The 22,728-nt window shown below is 41.3% G+C and overlaps 1 protein-coding gene across 6 annotated transcripts in view; it reads right to left on the bottom strand.

Moving 5' to 3' along the window:
* LOC109563140 (disintegrin and metalloproteinase domain-containing protein 28) overlaps positions 1-22,728 on the bottom strand; it is a 124,626-nt gene that overhangs the window by 62,379 nt on the left and 39,519 nt on the right. For 5 of the 6 annotated variants that reach the window (XM_070794936.1, XM_019966372.2, XM_070794933.1 and 2 more), the window contains exons 12-16: positions 20,650-20,827; positions 18,606-18,695; positions 5,722-5,917; positions 3,451-3,553; positions 879-1,038 (exon numbers count right to left, since the gene is read on the bottom strand). In XM_070794936.1, coding sequence (XP_070651037.1) covers positions 879-1,038; positions 3,451-3,553; positions 5,722-5,917; positions 18,606-18,695; positions 20,650-20,827 — 727 coding nt within the window. Of the gene's footprint in view, positions 1-878; positions 1,039-3,450; positions 3,554-4,462; positions 4,532-5,721; positions 5,918-18,605; positions 18,696-20,649; positions 20,828-22,728 lie in introns of those variants that run through there. The other variant, XR_011568129.1, reaches the window with a different exon arrangement.

The following is a 22,728-nucleotide window of genomic DNA, read 5'->3' as shown; positions in this document are numbered from 1 at the left end:
AGAGTCGAACATGACTGAGTGACTTCCCTTCACTTCACTTCAATGCTATCAAGAGCTTCCCAGGTGGCTCAGTGGATAAAGAACCTGCCTGCAATGCAGGAGATGCAGGAGATGTGGGTTCAGTCCCTCGATCTGGAAGATCCCCTAGAGGAGGAAATGGCAACCCACTCCAGTATTCTTGCCTGGGAAATCCCATGGACAGAGGAGCCTGGCAGGCTGCAGTCCACAGGGTCACAAAGAATTGGAAAAGCCTGAAGCAACTAAGTATGCACGCACACATTGTTATTAAACTTGCTTTTTATTAGAGAAATCACAACACCCTTTTGAAAATAGGAAGATGGAATCTAGGTAATTTTTGTAATAAAATATTTAGGAAGTCCTCTCTAAAGAAAATTTCCTTACTTCATTCCTCATGGATTATTCCCTTAATCCACTTCTTTAGTTCAAGTCTATAGACTGATATGTAGCACTGAGCTAAGTAAGCATTGCACATGATACAAGGTACTCATTCCAAGCAAAAATCTATGGAAAACATGTTAATATCATATCATCTCTAAGATTAAAATAAAAATGTGTGTAAAAATAAGTAGTATTGTTATGATTATATTTATTATTATCAGTGGCTATCATTTGCTGAGAACCTACCAATTTAGGGGCAATAAAACTTGCCCAAATTTAACACCCTAGTGCTAAGCACATAATAGGTACTTATTAAATAACACTGAAGGGAAGAACACAGTCATGTATACATGAATGGCATAAACATTACTTTGAAAATGGTGCTTCATGAAACACAGTGGGGCCCTGAGAAGAAAATAAACAAAACAAAAAAACAAACAGAAAGAACATTCTGAGTAAAAGCTGCAATTTCAACTCACCTTCTTATCTCCACATTTGGTTCCATTGATTACCATGCCAATTTCTTCATTGCTGTCTTCAGGATCAAATAGTCTACATGTCAGGATTGTGACTATTCGTCCTTTCCAGGGCAGATAATCTGAGCCACCATTACAGAACAACTTCCCACACGTGGCATCTCTGAGGAAAAGCCAAAATTTGTTGCAGTTGAAACACCAGGATTCAAACTGGAGTTTTATACAAATATAAATCACCTCCTGGACTATCCATATTTAACTAATGGTATTTTTCCCTAAGGCCGAGACTCCTAGTTCTCCATTATACCAGTTTTCCCCTTATTGTTAAGTAACAGAACCACCATATTCAATGCTTTTCAAGGCCAGGTGTTGCTAAAAAAACAAACAAACAACAACAACAAAACCCTTGTCTCCCAGATTCCCTAACTTTGGCCAGTAACCTAAATTCTGGCCAGTGGGAAGGATGCAGAACCCTAACTTCAGATTCTTGAATGTGGCCTTATGTGAGGGTATGTGTTGTTGCTGATGTTTAGTCACTAAGTTGTGTCTGCCTCTTCGGGACCCCATGGACTGCAGCACGCTAGGTTCCCCTCTCCTTCACTATCTCCCACATTTGCTCAAATTCATGTCCACTGAGTTGGTGATTCTATTCAACCATCTCACCCTCTGCTTCCCCTTTCCCTTTTGCCTTCCATCTTTCCCAGCATCAGGGTTTTTTCCAGTGAGTCAGTTCTTTGCATCAGGTGACCAAAGTATTGGAGCTTCAGCTTCAACATCAGTTCTTAACATCAAGGAGGGCACCTAGGAAGTCAGTTTCTGTCTTGTTTCAGCTAAGGTCATTTATTGCATGAATCGCAGCAGAATAATTCTCTTGACTATAGTTGTATCAGTATAAGGCTGAGCCTTGGATGACACTCTAAGGCATCATGTGGGTTCCTGAAAGAACCCCTGCAAATTCAGATGAAACTGCCAGGGGATCACTAAAGCCTTGCATTCACTAGCAAGGGGAAGAAAGTCAATGCCAACAATATTGGAATCAATTGCTTTTATGCAAAATTTAGAGGAAAGTTGTGAAAAAAGTCTTCTGAGAGTGTTAGAATCAGATTCTTCTGATTACTCTGGTGGCTTTTAGAAAAAATACCACTGAGGAGCAGAGAAAGGCATGCATTCTTTCCAGACTTGAGATGCTATTTTTCTTGAATCACTTAGGTAGGGCTTTAAGAAGAGGGCTCTATAAAGGTGAAAGTTGCTCAGTCATATCTGACTCCATGACCCCATGGACTGTATGTAGCCTGCCAATTTTCTCTATCCATGGAATTCTCCAGGCAAGAATACTGGAGTGGGTTGCCATTTCCTTCCCCAGGGGATCAACCCAGGTCTCCTGCATCACAGGCAGCCTTTTTATCCTCTGAGCCACCAAGGAAGCCCTGGGAAGGCTCTAGGACCCAGGGAATTTCAGGCTTATTTCTCACTACAAGCAAAAATTATTAACAAGTGATCAGAAAGCCAGACTGTGGGAAGAAATGACGTGCTTATGCCTTTGGTTGCAGAAATTATCCAGTATTCACACAAGCATTTATACAGGACAAGGGCGTGTGTACACTTTACAGAGGAAAGATGGAATTATCCTAGCCTTTTTTCCCTATCACAACTTCTCATACTAAATATTGCTACCCACTCACCCTACTCCCACACACATATAGCTTTTTATTAATATATTCTCCCCTGATTTCCTATAAAGGAGAGCCCACAAGGCATGACCATCTTTGAGGTTCAGACTCCCCAAGAGATGATCTTCTGTCCAAAATAGTTTGGTAATAACTATCTTTGAGAAAAATTAGTGTTATTTCAACAGAAAAAAAAACTTGGAGAAATGCTGATCTTTTTCATTCAGTGTCTTGTTACACATTAGTATGCACATGCAAAGTTTGGAACAGGTATTTCACCTATTATCATTTAATTTTTAAAAATCATCTTAGAACTGTAGAATCCAAGGGAAATATATAGAAAAATCTCAAGTTCATTGATTACAGAGTTTTATCTTTTCTTTTTTCAGACTATCAATTTTTTTATGGAAAACAAATTCTTTAGGTCAATTGTCAATCTTTTCCCTCACTGTATTTTTTCTTTATGGAATGCCATGTCAAGTTAAAAAAAAAAAAAAAAAAACAACTGTACAATCATTGTGCTGCTTATTCCTCTGAGAAGATAAGTATTTCTACCATAGAATCATCATGAAATGCAGTAGATGGAAAAGCATCTGAAGCATACTGGAGAATAAGTGTATACATTTCCAACGAGGCCCATTTACTCTGGTATGTTCCTTCTCAAACATTCATTCTATTTAACAACAGCTATACTTGGTGTCCTTTGAAGCATGCATTATGAGAAACTGAAAAATGGGAATCATTCCCTATTTACCTTTTTAACTCAGTGCCTAGCCTAAAATAAAGCAAGTAATAATCACTCAATGAATGTTTATCAAATAAATGATGTCCAAATTACTTTCTCTTTAAATGAGATAAATCAGCATGTGTGAAAATGAGCAGGAAGTTCAAATAGCAAGGTCACTTACTTTGCTTTACAGGGAATGTGTGTGTTGTTCACTTTTCGACAGTATCCATAAGTTGACCCATCTTCATTTCGTCTAAAACATGACTTATCTGCAACCTGGGCTCCTGGGATCAAACAAGGTCAGTAAGGTCATAGATGGAAAGAAGAGAGGTAAGTAGTTTTGTGCTACAAAGGATTCATGAAACAGAAAGCCAGCATGAAGAACATGATTTTAGCATCATACCTCTTCTTGGAAATATAGTTTGCTTTGATATGATATCAAGAGAGATGTCTGGAGTTAAAAAAATCTTTTGGATGGCCTATTTTTGAATGAGGACTATCTAAATATTTGGAAACATCTGTAAGATTGAAGACTTAGCTAGAAGAGCCATAGTTATCCTAGCAGCAGCCCACAGGCAGATACTGGAATGCTGTCCTGTTGGAGGGTACACATGTGACAGGTACACCCTATGCTTAGTCAGACGTCTACTCTGCCAGGAAGTAATGTGCATCACAAGTTTAATTTCTCATGCAGTCTTCATCAGATGGGCAATCAGTGGTTAACAGCTGTGTGATATGGTTAATTGCCTTAAACTTTCAATTTGCTCTGTGTAAAAATGATGACTGTATGATAGTATACCCTCATAATGTTATTTTGAGGATTATTTTTTTTAAGTTTTTAGGATTATGTTTTTTTTAAAAAACAAACTTTATTTATTTAAATGTTTGACCATACCTGGAGTCATGTGGGATCTTAGTTCCCCTACCAAGGATTGAACCCACACCCTCTGCATTGGAAGACAGAGTCTTAACCATTGGACCACCAAGGAAGTCCACTATTAAGAAGATTAAATGAGTTAATCTATGTGAGCCACTGAGAAGAGTGCCTGGTCAGTAGAACATGGTGTATAAATATTACCCATTCTTATTATCATTCTCATTTTGTTAATAAAGGTACAGAGGGTGGTATTGGTTAAAGCCACAAAGAGAGATGAAAAATCAGACTTCAAATCAAGTTCTATTGAGTCAAATACCTCTATCCTTCTTTTTCTAATGCCTCTACTCCTTCTCTCTCCCCCATTTTGGAAATCAATAAGGAAGACCTGGAAAATATGAATCCAGCCTTTGAAAAAACAACAATATAGTTAAAAATAATAAAAAGCCAATGGAGTCTAGAACTAGCAGATACAAACGATTATAGGATGGGTAAGAAATAAGGTCCCATCGTATAGCTCAGGGAACTACATTCAATATCCTGTAATAAACCATAATGGAAAGAAATACAAAAAACTGTCACTGTTTGCAGATGACATGATGCTATACAGAAAATCTTAAAGATCCTACCATAAAACTACTCATTAATGAATTTGAGCTCATCAATGAATTTGAAAACTACTAGAGCTCATCATGGAGAAGGCAATGGCACCCCACTCCAGTACTCTTGCCTGGAAAATCCCATGGACAGAGGAGCCTGGTAGGCTGCAGTCCATGGGGTCGCTAGGAGTCAGACACGACTGAGCGACTTCATTTTCACTTTTCACTTTCATGCATTGGAGAAGGAAATGGCAAGCCACTCCAGTGTTCTTGCCTGGAGAATCCCAGGGACGGGGGAGCCTGGTGAGCTGCCGTCTCTGGAATCACACAGAGTCAGACACGACTGAAGCAACTTAGCAGCAGAGCTCATCAATGAATTTGGTAAAGTTGCAGGATTCAAAATTAATACACAGAAATCTTGCATACTTATACACTCACAGCAAAAGATCAGAACAAAAGATTAATCAATGGAACAGAATAGAAAGTCCAGAGATAAACTCACATGCCTATGGTCACCTAATCTGTGATCAAAGAGGTAAGAATATACAGTGGAGAAAAGACAGTCTCTTCAATAAGTAGTGCGGGGAAAACTGGACAGCTACATGCAAAAGAATGAAATTAGAATGCTTACTAACACCACACACAAAAATAAACTCAAAATGGATTAAAGACCTGAATGTAAGGCCAGATGCTATAAAACTCTTAAAGAAAAATACAGGCAGTTCACACTTTGACATAAATCACAAGATCTTTTTTGACCCACCTCCTAGGGTGATGAAAATAGAAACAAAATAGACAAATGAAACCTAATTAAACATAAAAGCTTCTGCACAGCAAAGGAAACCATAACAGAAGGACGAATGGGACAGAATGCTACTTCAGCCATGATGAAACGCTCTCACTTGGAATGATATGGTTTTCCTGTGTATGGACATGGAGAGAGGCAGACATGCCAGTGACACTGGGCTTGTCCTCGTACCTGGTCCCCAGAGGTCAGTGCACTGCTTCTCCAGGGTGGGGCACATTCCCATCCGGCAGTAGCCCTTCCCATTCTGGCAAGGGAAGCCATTGATTTGGTATCGATCACTGGGGCAAAGAGTAGATTTGCCATCACATATTTCAGGCAGGTCACACTCATCTTTTGCTGGTCTGCACACCTCACCAGCCTTTTTTAACTGTAGGGAAATAAAACCATAGACATGGACTTTTTCCACCTGACCTACCATAATATCTCAAATTGATGCAAATTATATTTTCCCTGTGGCCGTTAATTAGCAATGTGTACCTAGAGGCATTGTTCTATTTTTAGTTTACATTTGTATTGTATAAGCCAAAACCATCTCCTATAATGTCACTTCTACTGACTTTGGCCAAGCCCTGAGTTGTTAAAGCAATCAATACTTCTGAATTTGTAGAGCAACTGCTACAAAAATAACAACGAAAAAATACTTTAGAACACCCAGCAATATAATAGATGCAAATAAGGAAGTTACCTGTCCCTTTGTTAAATGCATCTTTCACAAGATTTTCAAGGAGATTTAAATCTGCAGCTCCAGAAATTTACTGGTGAAGTGAATCTTTTGTAATAAGGAAGATAAGCTTCGAAGCCCAGATCAGCATGCTCTGAGATTTTCCCAGGCATCGAGTTTCCTAATCCTGAATTCCTTTTAGTGTAATTTTAGATATTTCCTTTTCACTCACATCTTCCTATGGAATGATTTATTAGGAGAGAGAAACAAACCAAAAACATTCATTTGCTATGTTAATTCCATTAAAATCTGTTACTGCAAATCTTGCTCTTATTTGCTCAGAGAAATGTTAGCCAAAGAAATCCTGCCATTCAGGCAGATATAAAGAAGCCTGTGTGGATACTGGAATCACCTCCTTCCTTAGCTGAAGCAACTAGATGTGTTCTCTCTCCAGTGTTCTTGCCTGAGAAATCCCACGGACAGAGAGGTCTTGCGGGCTACAGTCCATGGGGTCGCAAAGAGTCAGATATGACTCAGTGACCAAACCACCACTACTTCACATCATCAAGAAACTTTTAATATCTTTACACTGGTGAGAGCATATAATCAAAATTTTCATCGGGGCCTATGAGACCCTGCAAAGCCCCTCTGCTCCAGTCAGACTAACTTTCTTATCAGATGTCACACAAACCATGTTTTACCTTCTGTTTATTCTTTCCTCATTTGGAATTTTTTTTTCTTTCTGTTTATATAAAATCTGCTCTACTTCACAAACTATTTGAAACCCTAATTCTTCCATGAAAACTCCTCTGATCCCTTCAATGTGGATCACTGCTCCTCTTTTCCACATGTAGTAGGAAAACAGCCCAGAATTTGGATATGAAAGACACATACTTTGGATATGAAAGATACATACTTGGCTTTGCCAGTGGTTAGATGTATACCCTTAGCAAATGAGTTTAATCTTAACTTTATAAGCCATTAGGAAAATTAAGTGAAAAAATATGTGGAAAGTAATATACCCAAAGGTTATATATCATTATAATATCTACCTGGCATTTAATCATGTATAGTATTTTCATCCATTTCAGGTATGTATGAATATATCCTCACCCTAAGGAAACAGCAAATATTTTGAGGAAAAATACCACTTTGTGTGTGTGTGTGTGTGTGTGTGCAATGCAAGAGACACAGGAGTCACAGGTTTGATCCCTGGGTCAGGAAGATCCCCTGAAGGAGGAAAACGGCAACCCACTCCAGTATTTTTGCATGAAAAATACTATGGACGTGTTAGGTAGTTAGAATAGAAAAAAGGAGTCCAAAATGGTGGTGTCTAAAAGACAAATAAAGGGAAAAGCCCACAAAAATGGATCAAAAGAAAACCCACGGACTGGAGTGAGAACTTCAGGTGAAAAATACATACCCACTTCTTAGCTAGCTCAATTTTCATAGGGCAGGCTCAGTGGGGAGGAAACAAATGTATAAAAGGAGGAAGCCACGATGGATTAAGGCTTCTCATTTGGGGTCAGCCCACCCTCACGCCTTGAGAGTGTACTATCCTTTGCTTGCCAAATAAAATTGAGCTGTAACTGAACTGTAACACTGGTCCGCCATTTCAAATCTTTGTTGCAGTGAGACAGAACGAAGAAAATTACACACTTCCTTGACATATCTGGTGCCATGACCCAGATGTAACCTGGCTGAAACAACCTCAGCTCATCCCCAGTGAGGCAGAGACAAAGCACAGCAGAAGACCAACTTGGTGAAAGCTCACATGCTGGAAGCTGAATGCAAAGGAAACCCAGCACAGTGGAAATGACAAGAAGCCCAGTGTGCTGGAAACTGGGACAGAAAAAACAAACTCGGACAAAAGCTCACGAGGTTCAGTCTCAGATTCCAGAAGACCTCCAGTTTAGGTAGGAGGTCCTCACCCCTATGGCTGGATGGACATATGGCTAACAGAATCTTAATTCCTTTACAGTCTCTTGTTTCTTATTTCCTCAAACACCCTGTGAACAGATGAATGGCCATGGGTGCCACTGAGGGACTCCGGCAGGGACTACTCCCCAGTGTGTCCTGAAGGCTCCACTATCTGCTGTGCCCTAGTAGCTGTTGCCCAAGTGGGTGAGGGTTCTTCGGTCCTTAACCTCCTTTGTGCCTAGGATCAGGCCAATGAAAATTGTGGGCACAGGTCAGGCATTTAGCAGTTTTTCCAGCAAGTTATGAAAGGGGTTCCTTGGTATGTTTTTCCCACTGCTTTTTTCTCCCGTCCTTTACCTCCTCTCTCCATCTATGCCTCTGTTTACAAAGTATTGGGCAGGTCATCATCTTTCCATTTCTGAAAGTTGTGTTTGAAACTGTTTACCTAAGATTGGGACTGAAACCTATGTGGCAGGACTTGAGCCCAGCCAAAACTCATGGTGCCTGGTTTCAGCACCTAATGAAGCTCAAGTACTTGATGTCTCATTGCAAAAAAGTTCGGTGAGAGACACAGCGATAAGTAAGAGGTAGATTTGTTTGAATTCACAGAGAAGCACAGTCCACAGAGTGTGTGCCATCACACAGGGTATATATGGTGGCCATGAAATGTGGTGTGGTTAGTTTTTATGGGTTGGGTGATTTCATATGCTAATGAGTGGGAGGATCATTCCAACATTTGGGGAAACACTCCTTGGTCTTTTGACAGTGCCTTAGAACAGTCATGGCGCCTCCAGATGTGTCATTTAACTTGCAGATTGAAGGCTTTTAGTTGAATTTGACTTGTCTGCTTCTTGACCCATTTGATTTTAATTGATTTATGTTATGCCCTTGGGCTATATCAGTCTTTCAAAAGTTTCGCCCTGCCTGCTTCAGTCTTGTTTCATGCTCTTTTCATGAGCCCTGTCCAGGCCTCTGCAATCTTCTGGCAGGACAACCAGAAAATAGGTAGCCCTTGGGAGGGAAATACTGTATAATATCCAATCCCTCTAGAGATTCACACCTTCGTCTTCCATGTTTCCCACAACAGATGCAATAACAGCACCTCTCAGTGAATCTGCTAGGGTGGGTGACAGGCCCACAATGCCTGCTAGAAGTTAATCTGTTGGTGGCATCCCTTCAAGGGAAACTGGGCTTCCAGGGACAATGTTTGCCACTTTGGGAGTTAACCCTGCAGATTGTTTGGGCCCAAACCCTTACCACCCTTCTCCTAAAGCTACAAACATATCCCTGGATCAAATCTCCACTCTACTTTTATGAACATCTGATCTGTTGCCTGTTATTGCCTCTTATCATTGCCTCTTATCATTTTGTCCTTAAGCCACTTACTAACAACCTCCTACAACCTTAAACCTGCCCCTAGTGTAGGCAACATTGCTCCACCCAGCTTATTATTAAAATACTCTTAAAGCTCCTAACAGGACCAGATAACCTGCTCCTTTGTCATTAGATCAGATCAGTTGCTCAGTCATGTCCGACTGTTTGCGACTCCATGAATCGCAGCATGCCAGGCCTCCCTGTCCATCACCAACACCCAGAGTTCACTCAGACTCACGTCCATCGAGTCAGTGATGCCATCCAGCCATCTCATCCTCTGTCGTCACCTTCTCCTCCTGCCCCTAATCCCTCCCAGCATCAGAGTCTTCTCCAATGAATCAACTCTTCGCATGAGGTGGCCAAAGTACTGGAGTTTCAGCTTTAGCATCATTCCTTCCAAAGAAATCTCAGGGCTGATCTTCAGAATGGACTGGTTGGATCTCCTTGCAGTCCAAGGGACTCTCAACAGTCTTCTCCAACACCACAGTTCAAAAGCATCAATTCTTCGGCACTCAGCCTTCTTCACAGTCCAACTCTCACATCCATACATGATCACAGGAAAAACCATAGCCTTGACTAGACGAACCTTTGTTGGCAAAGTAATGTCTCTGCTTTTGAATATGCTATCTAGGTTGGTCATAACTTTCCTTCCAAGGAGTAAGTGTCTTTTAATTTCATGGCTGCAGTCACCATCTGTAGTGATTTTGAAGCCCAGAAAAACAAAGTCTGACACTGTTTCCACTGTTTCCCCATCTATTTCCCATGAAGTGATGGGACCAGATGCCATGATCTTCGTTTTCTGAATGTTGAGCTTTAAGCCAACTTTTTCACTCCCCACTTTCACTTTCATCAAGAGGCTTTTGAGTTCCTCTTCACTTTCTGCCATAAGGGTGGTGTCATCTGCATATCTGAGGTTATTGATATTTCTCCCGGCAATCTTGATTCCAGCTTGTGTTTCTTCCAGTCCAGCATTTCTCATGATATACTCTGTATATAAGTTAAATAAGCAGGGTGACAATATACAGCCTTGACGAACTCCTTTTCCTATTTGGAACCAGTCTGTTGTTCCATGTCCAGTTTTAACTGTTGCTTCCTGACCTGCATACAGATTTCTCAAGAGGCAGATCAGGTGTTCTGGTATTCCCATCTCTTTCAGAAGTTTCCACAGTTGATTGTGATCCACACAGTCAAAGGCTTTGGCCTAGTCAATAAAGCAGAAATAGATGTTTTTCTGGAACTCTCTTGCTTTTTCCATGATCCAGCAGATGTTGGCAATTTGATCTCTGGTTCCTCTGCCTTTTCTAAAACCAGCTTGAACATCAGAAAGTTCACGGTTCACATATTGCTGAAGCCTGGCTTGGAGAATTTTGAGCATTACTTTACTAGCGTGTGAGATGAGTGCAATTGTGCAGTAGTTTGAGCATTCTTTGGCATTGCCTTTCTTTGGGACTGGAATGAAAACGGACCTTTTCCAGTCCTGTGGCCACTGCTGAGTTTTCCAAATTTGCTGACATATTGAGTGCAGCACTTTCACAGCATCATCTTTCAGGATTTGGAATAGCTCAACTGGAATTCCATCACCTCCACTAGCTTTGTTTGTAGTGATGCTTTCTAAGGCCCACTTGACTTCACATTCCAGGATGTCTGGCTCTAGGTCAGTGATCACACTATCGTGATTATCTGGGTTGTGAAGATCTTTTTTGTACAGTTCTTCTGTGTATTCTTGCCATCTCTTCTTAATGTCTTCTGCTTCTGTTAGGTCCATACCATTTCTGTCCTTTATCAAGCCCATCTTTGCATGAAATGTTCCTTTGGTATCTCTGATTTTCTTGAAGAGATCCCTAGTCTTTCCCATTCTGTTGTTTTCCTCTATTTCTTTGCATTGATCGCTGAAGAAGTCGACATTCTAGGAATCAGCGAACTGAAATGGACTGGAATGGGTGAATTTAACTCAGATGACCATTATATCTACTACTGCAGGCAGGAATCCTTCAGAAGAAATGGAGTAGCCATCATGGTCAACAAAAGAGTCTGAAATGCAGTTCTTGGATGCAATCTCAAAACGACAGAATGATCTCTGTTCGTTTCCAAGGCAAACCATTTAATATCACAGTAATCCAAGTCTATGCCCCAACCAGTAACGCTGAAGAAGCTGAAGTTGAATGGTTCTATGAAGACCTACAAGACCTTTTAGAACTAACACCCAAAAAAGATGTCCTTTTCATTATAGGGGACTGGAATGCAAAAGTAGGAAGTCAGGAAACACCTGGAGTAACAGGCAAATTTGGCCTTGGAATACGGAATGACGCAGGGCAAAGACTGATAGAGTTTTGCCGAGCCTGGTCATAACACTCTCTTCCAACAAGACAAGAGAAGACTCTATACATGGACATCACCAGATGGTCAACACCAAAATCAGATTGATTATATTCTTTGCAGCCAAAGATGGAGAAGCTCTATACAGTCAGCAAAAACAAGACCAGGAGCTGACTGTGGCTCAGATCATGAACTCCTTATTGCCAAATTCAGATTGAAATTGAAGAAAGTAGGGAAAACCACTAGACCATTCAAGTATGACCTAAATCAAATCCCTTATGATTATACAGTGGAAGTGAGAAATAGATTTAAGGGCCTAGATCTAATAGATAGAGTGCCTGATGAACTATGGAATGAGGTTCGTGACATTGTACAGGAGACAGGGATCAAGACCATTCCCATAGAAAAGAAATGCAAAAAAGCAAAATGGCTGTCTGGGGAGGCCTTACAAATAGCTGTGAAAAGAAGAGAAGCGAAAAGCAAAGGAGAAAAGGAAAGATATAAACATCTGAATGCAGAGTTCCAAAGAATAGCAAGAAAAGATAAGAAAGCCTTTGTCATTACCTCTGTTATTACCTAAAGTGGGTCTATGACAATGAAATGTTTACCACTGGAAATACCCTAAACTGCTCTGGAAGGCTAAGCGAGGAAATCAGTGACTTACATTCCCTCAGAGAAATAAGAGGATAAGGTTTATGGCTATTTCCTTAGGTTCCCAGTCTCAGGGCACAGGCTTGGATTGCTTTACATCATGGTATCTATTCCCATCTGTGGTGGACAAACCAGCAATGAGTTAAGATTACAACCCCTTAATCCTACCCAGCACTAGTCATACTAGAGTCATTGGGAATGCCCAGCTCCAGCCTGGGTGTCCCAGGAGGTCGACCTGCGTCAACCTGCCTAGGAATCTGGTCCTTGGGAGGATGTCATGCCTCAACCTGCTTGGGGATCCACCAGTCCAGGGGTCCCAGGAGGTCTACATGCCTTGACCTGCCCAGGGACCCAATTATCAGGAGGTTGTCATGCCTCGACCTGCCCGGGGATTCAATCTCCAGGAGGTTGTCACATCTCAACCTGCCTGGGGATCTGCACCCTGACCCAAGTATGCCTGGCTCTTAGGTTACAACAGTACTGGGTAGGATAAGCTTCAGATAGACTCACCCCTAAGGAAGTCCACCCAAGGAAAATAGAAGGAAGCCTATTAGTTGTGGGACTTTACCCAGTCTCAGCAATAACTCAGGAGTCCAACAAGAACCCCACTGCCTTTCTGGAAAGTCTAAAAGAGGCCCTTCAAAAGTTTACCAACTTAGACTCTTATGAGGAACAGGTGATCTTAAAGGACAAATTCCTATCCCAGTGTACATCAGACATCAGGATACAGTTGCAACAGCTACAGCAGCAGGACCCTGCTGCCTCTTTAGATGAGATGGTCCAGACAGCCACCAATACCTTTTATATCAGAGAACAGGAGAAGGAGGCCAAGGCCCAGGAAAGGGAAAGAAGGAAAGAAATAAGGCATGTCCAGATGCTGGCTGTCTTCCAGGGAAGCCCTATGGCAAACTCCGAGTCCTTGAAGGACAAGGCACAAGGCACATGCCTAATCTGTAGACAGGTGGTATATTGGGCCAAAGAGTATCCAAACTGTGACAAGTCTGCTAAAAAATTTGCTACAAACGCCATCAATTGGAACACTGGGTGGCACTCTGCCCTTGGGACCCAAGAGCCTCAAGGTCAAGCACTAAACCTTCCCTCTTGATAGTTCAACAGAAGTGAAGTGGCCTGCTCCAGCCAGCCTACCTGTCACAGATAACCTTCATGGAGCCAGAGTCAAGGGTCCAACCGGATGTGGCAGGTAGGTCTAAGAATTTCTTGGTTGACACAGGGCTACCTACTCTGTCCTGACCTCCTACTCTGGAGCATTCTCCTCCCAAACCTGTGCCATTTTTGTTGCTACAGGAAAAACAATAACAAAAAGATTCACCTAAGCACTTCTTTGTCACTCGGATGGACAAATATTTTCCCACCAGTTTCTGGTGGTGCCTGAGTGTCCTACTCCTTTATTGGGAAGAGATCTTTCCCTGCTTTCGAAATCTTGCAGCTACTGAAGTCCTGATAGAAGATGCTTTAAAACTCTCTTTTGGGGGCAACTTTAGCCACCTCATGCAAAGAGTTGACTCATTGGAAAAGACTCTGATGCTGGGAGGGATTGGGGGCAGGAGGAGAAGGGGAAGACAGAGGATGAGATGGCTGGATGGCATCACTGACTTAATGGACGTGAGTTTGAGTGAACTCCGGGAGTTGGTGATGGACAGGGAGACCTGGTGTGCTGCAATTCATGGGGTCGCAAAGAGTCAGACATGACTGAGCAACTGAACTGAACTTTAGGGGCAAATCAGCTATTTTTACCAGCCACCAAGTGGAACAACTCCTGAATGGGAGAGGCCATTTATGCATGTCTGATCAAAGGATCCTCATATATCAAGTAGTGCTGATGGAAAATTCAGGCCTGACTGTATCCCCTTGTGAGGTTCTTAATCCAGCTATGTTCCTGCCTAGCCCCAAGGACTCTCTCCCCTTTTACTCTTGCCTAGAAACTTTGGACCACTGGACAAAACCCCAAGAGGGGTTGTCAGAAGATCCTCTGACCAATCCTGAGGAAATCTGGTACACTGATGGAAGCAGCTTTGTCTTGGATGGAAAAAGAAGAGCTGGATATGCAGTAGACTCCAATTTTGAGATCATAGAGGCTAAACCTTTGCCACCAGGTCCTTCAGCCCAATTGGCTGAGCTAATAGTCCTGACTCAAGCTCTACAGCTGGGAAAAGGAAAAAGAGTAGCCATTTACACTGACTCCAACTTTGCCTTTCTGGTGCTACATGCATATGCTGCTATTTTAGGAAGAAAGAGGCCACTAGACCACACAAGGGTCCCCAATCAAATATGGTGATCAAATCCTTAGGTTCTTGGAGGCAGTCCATCTGCCTGCTGAGGTTTCAGTCTCCCATTGTAAAGGACACCAAAAAGAGAGCAGCATGACAAAACAATGACCTAATAGGTGTTACCACCTTAGTTCCACAGACTAATTTGCCAGAAACTCCTTCATATTTTGTAAGTGAGACTCTTAAAGCTAAGAGCGAGGGCTTTCAAGAAGATCTTATGGGCTGGTTCCAAAAGGAGGGACTCCTTTTCCTGCCTGGGAACTTTCAGTGGTAGTTGGTTAACTCCTTATATGCCAACACTCATTTAGGGGAGAAGGCCCTCCAAAGATTACTAGAAAGGGCCTTCAGAGGAACAGGCCTCCAAACGACTATAAGGCAAGTGGTCTCTTGTTCCACTTTCCAGTTAAACAACTCCCAAGGAGCTTGAGGACCCCAGCTGGCCCACCCTGTCCAATGACATGGGACCTACCCGGGAGAGGACTGGCAGATCGACTTCCCCCAGATGCCAATTTCTCAATACCTACTAGTCATGATAGATACATTCACAGGATGGATTGAAGCCTTTCCCACCCACACTGAGAAGGCTGAGGAGGTGGTAAAAACAAAAAAACAAAAACAAAAAAAAAACTGTTCCATGAAATCATTTCAAGATTTAGTCTGTCAAGCTCATTACAAAGTGACAATGGGACATCATTTACTTCTAAGGTCACCCAAGCGGTCTGTAAAGCATTGGGCATTACTTATTACCTTCATTGTGCCTAGAGCCCTCAGTCTTCAGGAAAAGTAGAAAGAGCCAACCAATCCTTAAAATCAATGATAAAAAAGATAACCTAGGAGACCTCCCTGGGATGGAAGGAGGCTTTACCAATATCTCTCCTCTGCACCCATATTGCCCCTAAGGAACAGGTTGGTCTTAGTCCTTATGAGATGCTATATGGGAGACTTTTTGTTTATGTCAATGACCTCTTCCTAGATCCGGAGGTTCAGACCCCCCAGTCTTAATCCATGGCCTTTGGGCAATTCCAACAAGATATACGCTTGTGGGTTGTCAACCAGGACCCAAAAAATTCTAAAGACCTACCACAATATGCTCCAGGGACTCAAGTCCAAATTAAAGTCTGGAAAGATGGGTCCCCAAAGACTCAACTCCAGCCCAAATGGAAGAGCCCCCTATCCTGTAATGCTTTCTACCCCCACAACAGTCAAGGTACCAGGACACAACTCCTGGATTTACTACTAATGAGTCAAGCTGTGGAAGAAAACAGAAGAGGACACTCAATACACCTGTAAGCCCCTGGGAGATCTCAGATAACTATTCAGGACTACAGATGAGTGCCATTCTAATGAACACCCCCAAAATTAAGTTTCTGGGGATAAGATTTCTCAGGAAAGCTCTAAAGAGCCAACACAGCTTGGCAGGGGTTGTACTCCAAAATACAGAAAAATCCAGAAGATAGATTTCCTGATGCCTGAACAAGAAGGGACTTGAGCCATCTTGAATGAGATGTGTTGTTTCTGGGTAAATATCTCAAGCTAAGTTAAAGTCTCACAGTCCTCAAGAAAAACATTCAAATCCTAAGGGATCTCAAAGAATGAGCTCAAAGAACAAGCTGGAGGGTTTTCAGGGTGGCTACAATCTCTCTTTGGGGGATCTTTCTCTTGGCAAGGGGGGATTTGGAGTTGGCTAATGCCCCTACTAATCCCTGTTATCACCATATTGATGCTGCTTATGATTGCTCCATGCATTATCAATTGTTTAACCCATTTTGTCTCTGCCCAGGTCAACAAGCTACAAAATACGGTGCTAGTTCAATAAGGATAGATGAAACTACATCTGACCATGGAAAATATCACTCACCCTTAGATGGACACCGCTATAAGGACTCTGAGGCTTGAGACTAGAAAGAGGGGGAGGTCCAATGCACCTCGCATCCCAGCTCAGCAGAAAGTAGCCACAGAGACCCTGACGCCCCTATTCCCTAGGAATTGGGTCTCCCATCTCTTGAGGGGGAAATATTAGGTAGTTAGAATAGGAAAAAGGAGTCCAAAATGGCAGTGGCTAAAAAAGAAAGGGAAAAGCCTGCAAAAATGGAACAAAAGAAAACCTGTGGACTGGAGTGAGAACTTCCTGTGAAACAAACATACCCACTTCTTGGCTAGCCCAATTTGCATAGGGCAGGCTCAGTGGGGAGAAAACAAATGAATAAAAGGAGTAAGCCAAGACCTCTCCTTTGGGGTCGGCCTGCCCTCACGCCTTGAAAGTGTACTATCCTTTGCTTGCCAAATAAAACTGAGCTGTAACTGAACTGTAACACTGGTCCGCCGTTTCAAATCTTTGTTGCAGTGAGACAGAACTGAGGAAATTACACACTCCCCTGACAGACAAGAGGATCTTGACAGACTACAGTCCAAAGGATTACAACTAATCAGATACTACCGAGTGACTAAGCACAGCACACACAGCTTGTTAGAAACAAGCTACTTTTTTTTTTTTAATCACCCGTAATCTCTAACAAATGGGACTTAAATACTTGCTGAATACTACTTACATTCTCCAATTTTATTCCTTTTGGTTTTCTTTATTTCTTTCCTTTCCCTCCAACATCAAAACAAAACAAAAACAAACAAAAAACATCTATCCAAAACACTACCTATAACCCAGCATGCCATCTGCATATTCCTTTTTTACATGATTACCGTGCATTTAAAATATATGCAATTCATTGTTAAGTGAGCATGAATCAGATCCTGGACCTTAACAATCAGTTTAATTAAGAAAACAAATAAATAATCACAATACAGAATTCTGTGCCATAGTAGAATGAAATATGCTAAACTCTTAACTGGAAGAGAAATTCAAAAAAGCCCCACAGAGAAACTGACAGAGCATCCTCATCCTAAGTCTTTTTTTCTAAGAATTTCATCTGGAAGTGACTTCAAAGGATGAAGATAAAGGAACCCCTATATTATTCAAAATAAAATTTCCCACTAAGCCATTATTAAAATATGAAATAAATTCATATTTTATGGCAAGACAAGAAAAATTTAAACATAAAAAAGTATCTTTGCCCTATGGCCTCCTCTCTCCCCTGAATATGCATTGTGTATCTGCATTAGGATGAATCAAACCTCGCCATGGGCAGAAATACCTGCTCAATCATAAAGAGCAACATCCTCCCAGCACCAACAATAACTTTCCTTCTTGAGCTTGTAAGGGGCCATGATGGCACTTAGATCTGGATTGTGTAAATTATCGATAATATGTTAATTAATGTATTTGTCTTGAAAAACTTACACAACTGTGCTTTGAATCCTAATGGGGCTCACTGGTTTCCAGAGCATTGTGAGATGGTCTTCCCGTTATGATCCTCAATTTGACTAGAATGAAATTTTTCATTTCTTTCTTAGATTAACTGATTTGTTTTTTGTTGACAAAGGGTATACGCAAACAGTTACTGGACTTGGTCCAAGAAGACCCCATGGCATCAGAAGAAACAGTAGGTAGGAGTAACCAAACATTGGCTTTAGAACTGGTCATATTTGGAGTTTGCCATTTAGTGGCTATATTATTTTGTATGTTTTCTGTTCTGAGACTCTGTCCCCTCAAAAACAAAATTAAATAATAATATCTACCTCAAAGGGCTGTCAGAGAATTAAAGAGCCCAAGGTTGCAAAGTGTTCAGTGAGGACTTGAGAGATGGTAGCTAACATTATTTTACAGACAGAAAAATATTACTTTGCCTATTTCATTTAACATAACCTCTAAGATAAGATTTTAATACAGAAAAAAAAAAAAACCAAAGAGCAAACATAATTATTAAGGTATAAATAAATAATAATCTTACCTGGCATTTTTCACAGCATTCTCCTAATGCACATTGAACATTTTCTTTCATTTTACATGTTTTTGCATCACAGCAAATGTTGGTACATTCCTAAGAAATCCAGAAACAAATGTAAATACCAGATTAGCTTTTGGTCTCATTTTTTGCACTATTCATAATATAATTTACTCATCACACAGACATTCCTTTGATACGGTCTGAAAATAATTTGGGAGAAAAAACACAAGCTTAACATTAGAAATATTGAGTTTATCTGAATTTGACTTTGTCTTTTTCTTTTTTAAATATCTTTTCTAGCTTCTCCAATCTTCCAGATTAATACTGAACATGGTATACTTTTGGTGAAATATGAAATAAAACAACAAAAAAAGGGATAGTTTTTGAAAATCAAATTCTTCTAACTAATGAACATAATTCAGCTCATCAGTTTTGTATCTATCCAGCAGTAAGTTTAAGCTCTAGAGCATGTACAGAAAATCTAAAAATACAGTTCTTTAATCAAGTTTGACATTTAACTCAATTCTCTGTAAGGCAATATACTTTGTCTTCTTCTCTCCTCCTCGTTTCTAAGAAATCAAACACCTACACGAGGCATGGGGGAAAATCCTACTGGGGAATCTCCCCTTGTAGCTGTTTCAGTTCAGTTGCTCAGTCATGTCCGACTCTTTGTGATCCTATGAATCGCAGCATGCCAGGCCTCCCTGTCCATCACCAACTCCCAGAGTTCACCCAGACTCACGTCCATCGAGTCAGTGATGCCATCCAGCCATCTCATCCTCTGTCGTCCCCTTCTCCTCCTGCCCCCAATCCCTCCCAGCTGTTTAGATTCAGCCAAAAGGTGTGATGTATTTAGAGTCACAGATTTTTAGTGTTGAAACTCTTGACCTTATTTCAAACAAACATCATCTGGGAAAGTTTCCTTTTTCCCACAGAAAAGATAAATGTGTAATCCTATTTTGAAGTTAGGCTTCTCAGGTGGTGCAGTGGTAAAGAATCCATCTGCCAGTGCAGGAGACACAGGATACAGAGTTGGACCCCTGGGTTGGGAAGATCCCCTGGAGGAGGAAAGAGCAACCCATTCCAGTATCTTTGCCTGGAAAATCCCATGGACAGAGGAGCTTGGTGGGCTATAGCCCATGGGGTTGAAGAGTTGGACACTGAGCAAGCATGCACAGTTTTCAAGTTACTGAAAGGCTCACATCCTAAGGGCCTGGCCTGGTACTCACTTGAATGTTAATAAGATAGGGGCAAAGGTCCCATTCAGAGTCCTTGCTTCCCTATCAAGAGGGTGGGACCAAGCCAGGCACTTTGAATGATAACAATTTCTGAGTCCCAAAGCAGTGAGAAATGACTGAATTCCAGGGCAGGGAGGCTCTAGGGTTGTTTAAAAAAAAAAACACACACCTAACACCTGAATCCAGATCTTGGCTCCTCCAATTACCAGCCCCATGACCCTAAGCAGGTTATTTCCACTCTCTGAGATCTATCATAGGGCTGGGTCTAAAGTAATTGCTCAGTAAGTCTTAGGCACATAAGAAATGTGAGGTATTTCTCCCAAAAAAGGAGGGTTGAGGATATGAAGCCCAAGCTGGTGGGTGGAATTTATAAAACAGAAGATGGGGAAGGAATCTTGAGAGGGAAGCAAGGAAGATCTTAAGCAATTCAGGGGTTTTTTTGTGAGAAAGGTTGACCTGACCACTGTCTACAAACACAAATCTACAAAATTACAGGAAACACAAGGTTCATTTGGGTTTCCCAGGTGGGGCCAATGGTAAAGAACAGGCTGCCAATGCAGGAGATGTAAGACACTCATGCTCAATCCCTGGATGGGGAAGATCCCCTGGAGGAGGGCATGGCAATCCACTCCAGTATTCTTGCCTGGAGAGTCCTATGGACAGAGACATCTGGCAGGCTACAGTCCATGGAGTCCCAAAGAATCGGATATTATTGAAGCGACTTAGCATGCACACATATGTTCTTTAACAGTTCATCTCTTAAGCAATTGAAAAACAAACTAGATCATTTTTAAAAGAGCTGGTGGTACCTCAGGGGTCCCACAATCACAGTCTTCTCCCATTTCTACCAACTGGTTCCCACAGATCGGGGTGGATATGATATCTGTAGGCAGTGGGACATTAAAGAGGCAATTGGATAATTTATCTTCAAAGAATTTTTCAAAGCTGGCCCGGCTGCAGGAACTGAAGTCTGTAGGTATATTTATGCTGTAAAGGTAAGGAAAGAGAAAACAATACAATCACACTGAGTAGATAGGGAGAAATATCAGATGCTGAGTGTGATATACTCAAAACATAACCCAAAAGTGCGAATGGAATCCACTCAGCAGCTGCTAAATCATGAGCTCATTTTTTTGTGCCTGAATTAGCTCACCTGGGCAAGTAGAAACACCTCCAGCTTAATGAGCAAGTATGGCCACATCTCAAAATAGAGCATCCAGGCTGCTGTTAAATAAATTGAAAATTCTTCTAATTTATCCTGATAATCTCATTCATTCAGCCTTAGGTCATTTTGGTTGAGAAGCGCTAAAGGCACTAAAATTATGTTTACTTATATGTTTAAGAATTCACTTTCCTTCAGAGGAAGTTAAATTGATGGCCTCTTTTCATTCCATAAATAAGGATGAGGTTTAAAAAGGCAGTGGTGGGAAGAGAGGAGGGAAGGAATTGGGGTTTGGGATTAACAGAGGCAAACTTTCATATATAGAATGGATAAACAACAAGGTCTTACTGTACAGCACAGGAGACTATATTCAACATTCTGTGACAAACCATAATGGAAAAGAATATGAAAAATAATATATATATATATATTCATGTGCATATACATACATATGTATATACATATATATATGAGTCATTTTGCTGTACAGAATACAGCATTGTAAATCAACTGTATTTAAATAAAAATTAAAAAAATTTTTTTTAAATAAAAATGCATTGATATCTGGAAGAGATAGCATAAGATATGTAACTGGCCTGCAAGTCATATTCTATTTTGTGGAAGGGCATGGGAGACTTAACTTTAGCCAATGTGAACTGAGAGAGGGAAATACAAGAGAAAATGAACACATCAAAGAAATTGTGGGGTTTTTAAAGATAAAATTCCAGAGCAGTTTTGCCTCAGATGAGGCAGGAGTATGTAATCTCTTTTCAAAGACTTTCTCTTCATCTTCCTGTGAGAACATTCTTTTTAAAAAAATTTCTGTTAGAGTATGGTTGATGCATAATGCTGTGTTAGTTTCAGGTATACAGATACAAAGTAAATCAGTTTTATATATATATATATATAAATATAAATATATATATATATATATAAGTCCATTCTTTTTAAGATTCTATTCCCATATAGGCCATTACAAAGTACTGAGTAGAGTTCTCTGTGCTATACAGTAGGTCCTTATTAGTTATCTATTTTATGTATAGTAGAGTGTATATGTCAATCTCAATCTCCCAATATATTCCCCACCTAAATCCCTGGTCAGAGAAGGCAACGGCACCCCACTCCAGTACTCTTGCCTGGAAAATCCCATGGATGGAGGAGCCTGGTGGGCTATAGCCCATGGGGTCGCGAAGAGTCGGACACAACTGAGCGACTTCACTTTCCCTTTTCACTTTCATGCATTGGAGAAGGAAATGGCAACCCACTCCAGTGTTCTTTCCTGGAGAATCCCAGGGACGGGGGAGCCTGGTGGGCTGCCGTCTATGGGGTCACACAGAGTCGGACAGGACTGAAGCGACTTAGCAGCAGCAGCAGCAAACCCCTGGTAACATAAGTTTGTTTTCTACATCTGTAACTTTATTTCTATTTTATAGATAAGTTCATTTATACCCTATTTTTAGATTCCACCTATGAGTGAGTGAGTGAGTGAGTGAAGTCGCTCAGTCGTGGCTGACTCTTTGCGGCCCCGTGGACTGTAGCCCCCCAGGCTCCTCGATCCATGGGATTCTCCAGGCAAGAATACTGGAGTGGGTTGCCATTTCCTTCTCCAGGGGATCTTCCCGACCCAGGGATTGAACCCAGGTCTCCCGCATTGCAGGCAGACGCTTTACCATCTGAACTGAAGGGTTTAGAGGCCATCAAATGGACATGACCTATAAAGGCAATT

This window comes from Bos indicus, chromosome 8 (assembly GCF_029378745.1).
Source record: "Bos indicus isolate NIAB-ARS_2022 breed Sahiwal x Tharparkar chromosome 8, NIAB-ARS_B.indTharparkar_mat_pri_1.0, whole genome shotgun sequence".
Lineage (NCBI taxonomy): Eukaryota > Metazoa > Chordata > Mammalia > Artiodactyla > Bovidae > Bos > Bos indicus.
This window is presented reverse-complemented; position numbering and strand designations above follow the sequence as displayed.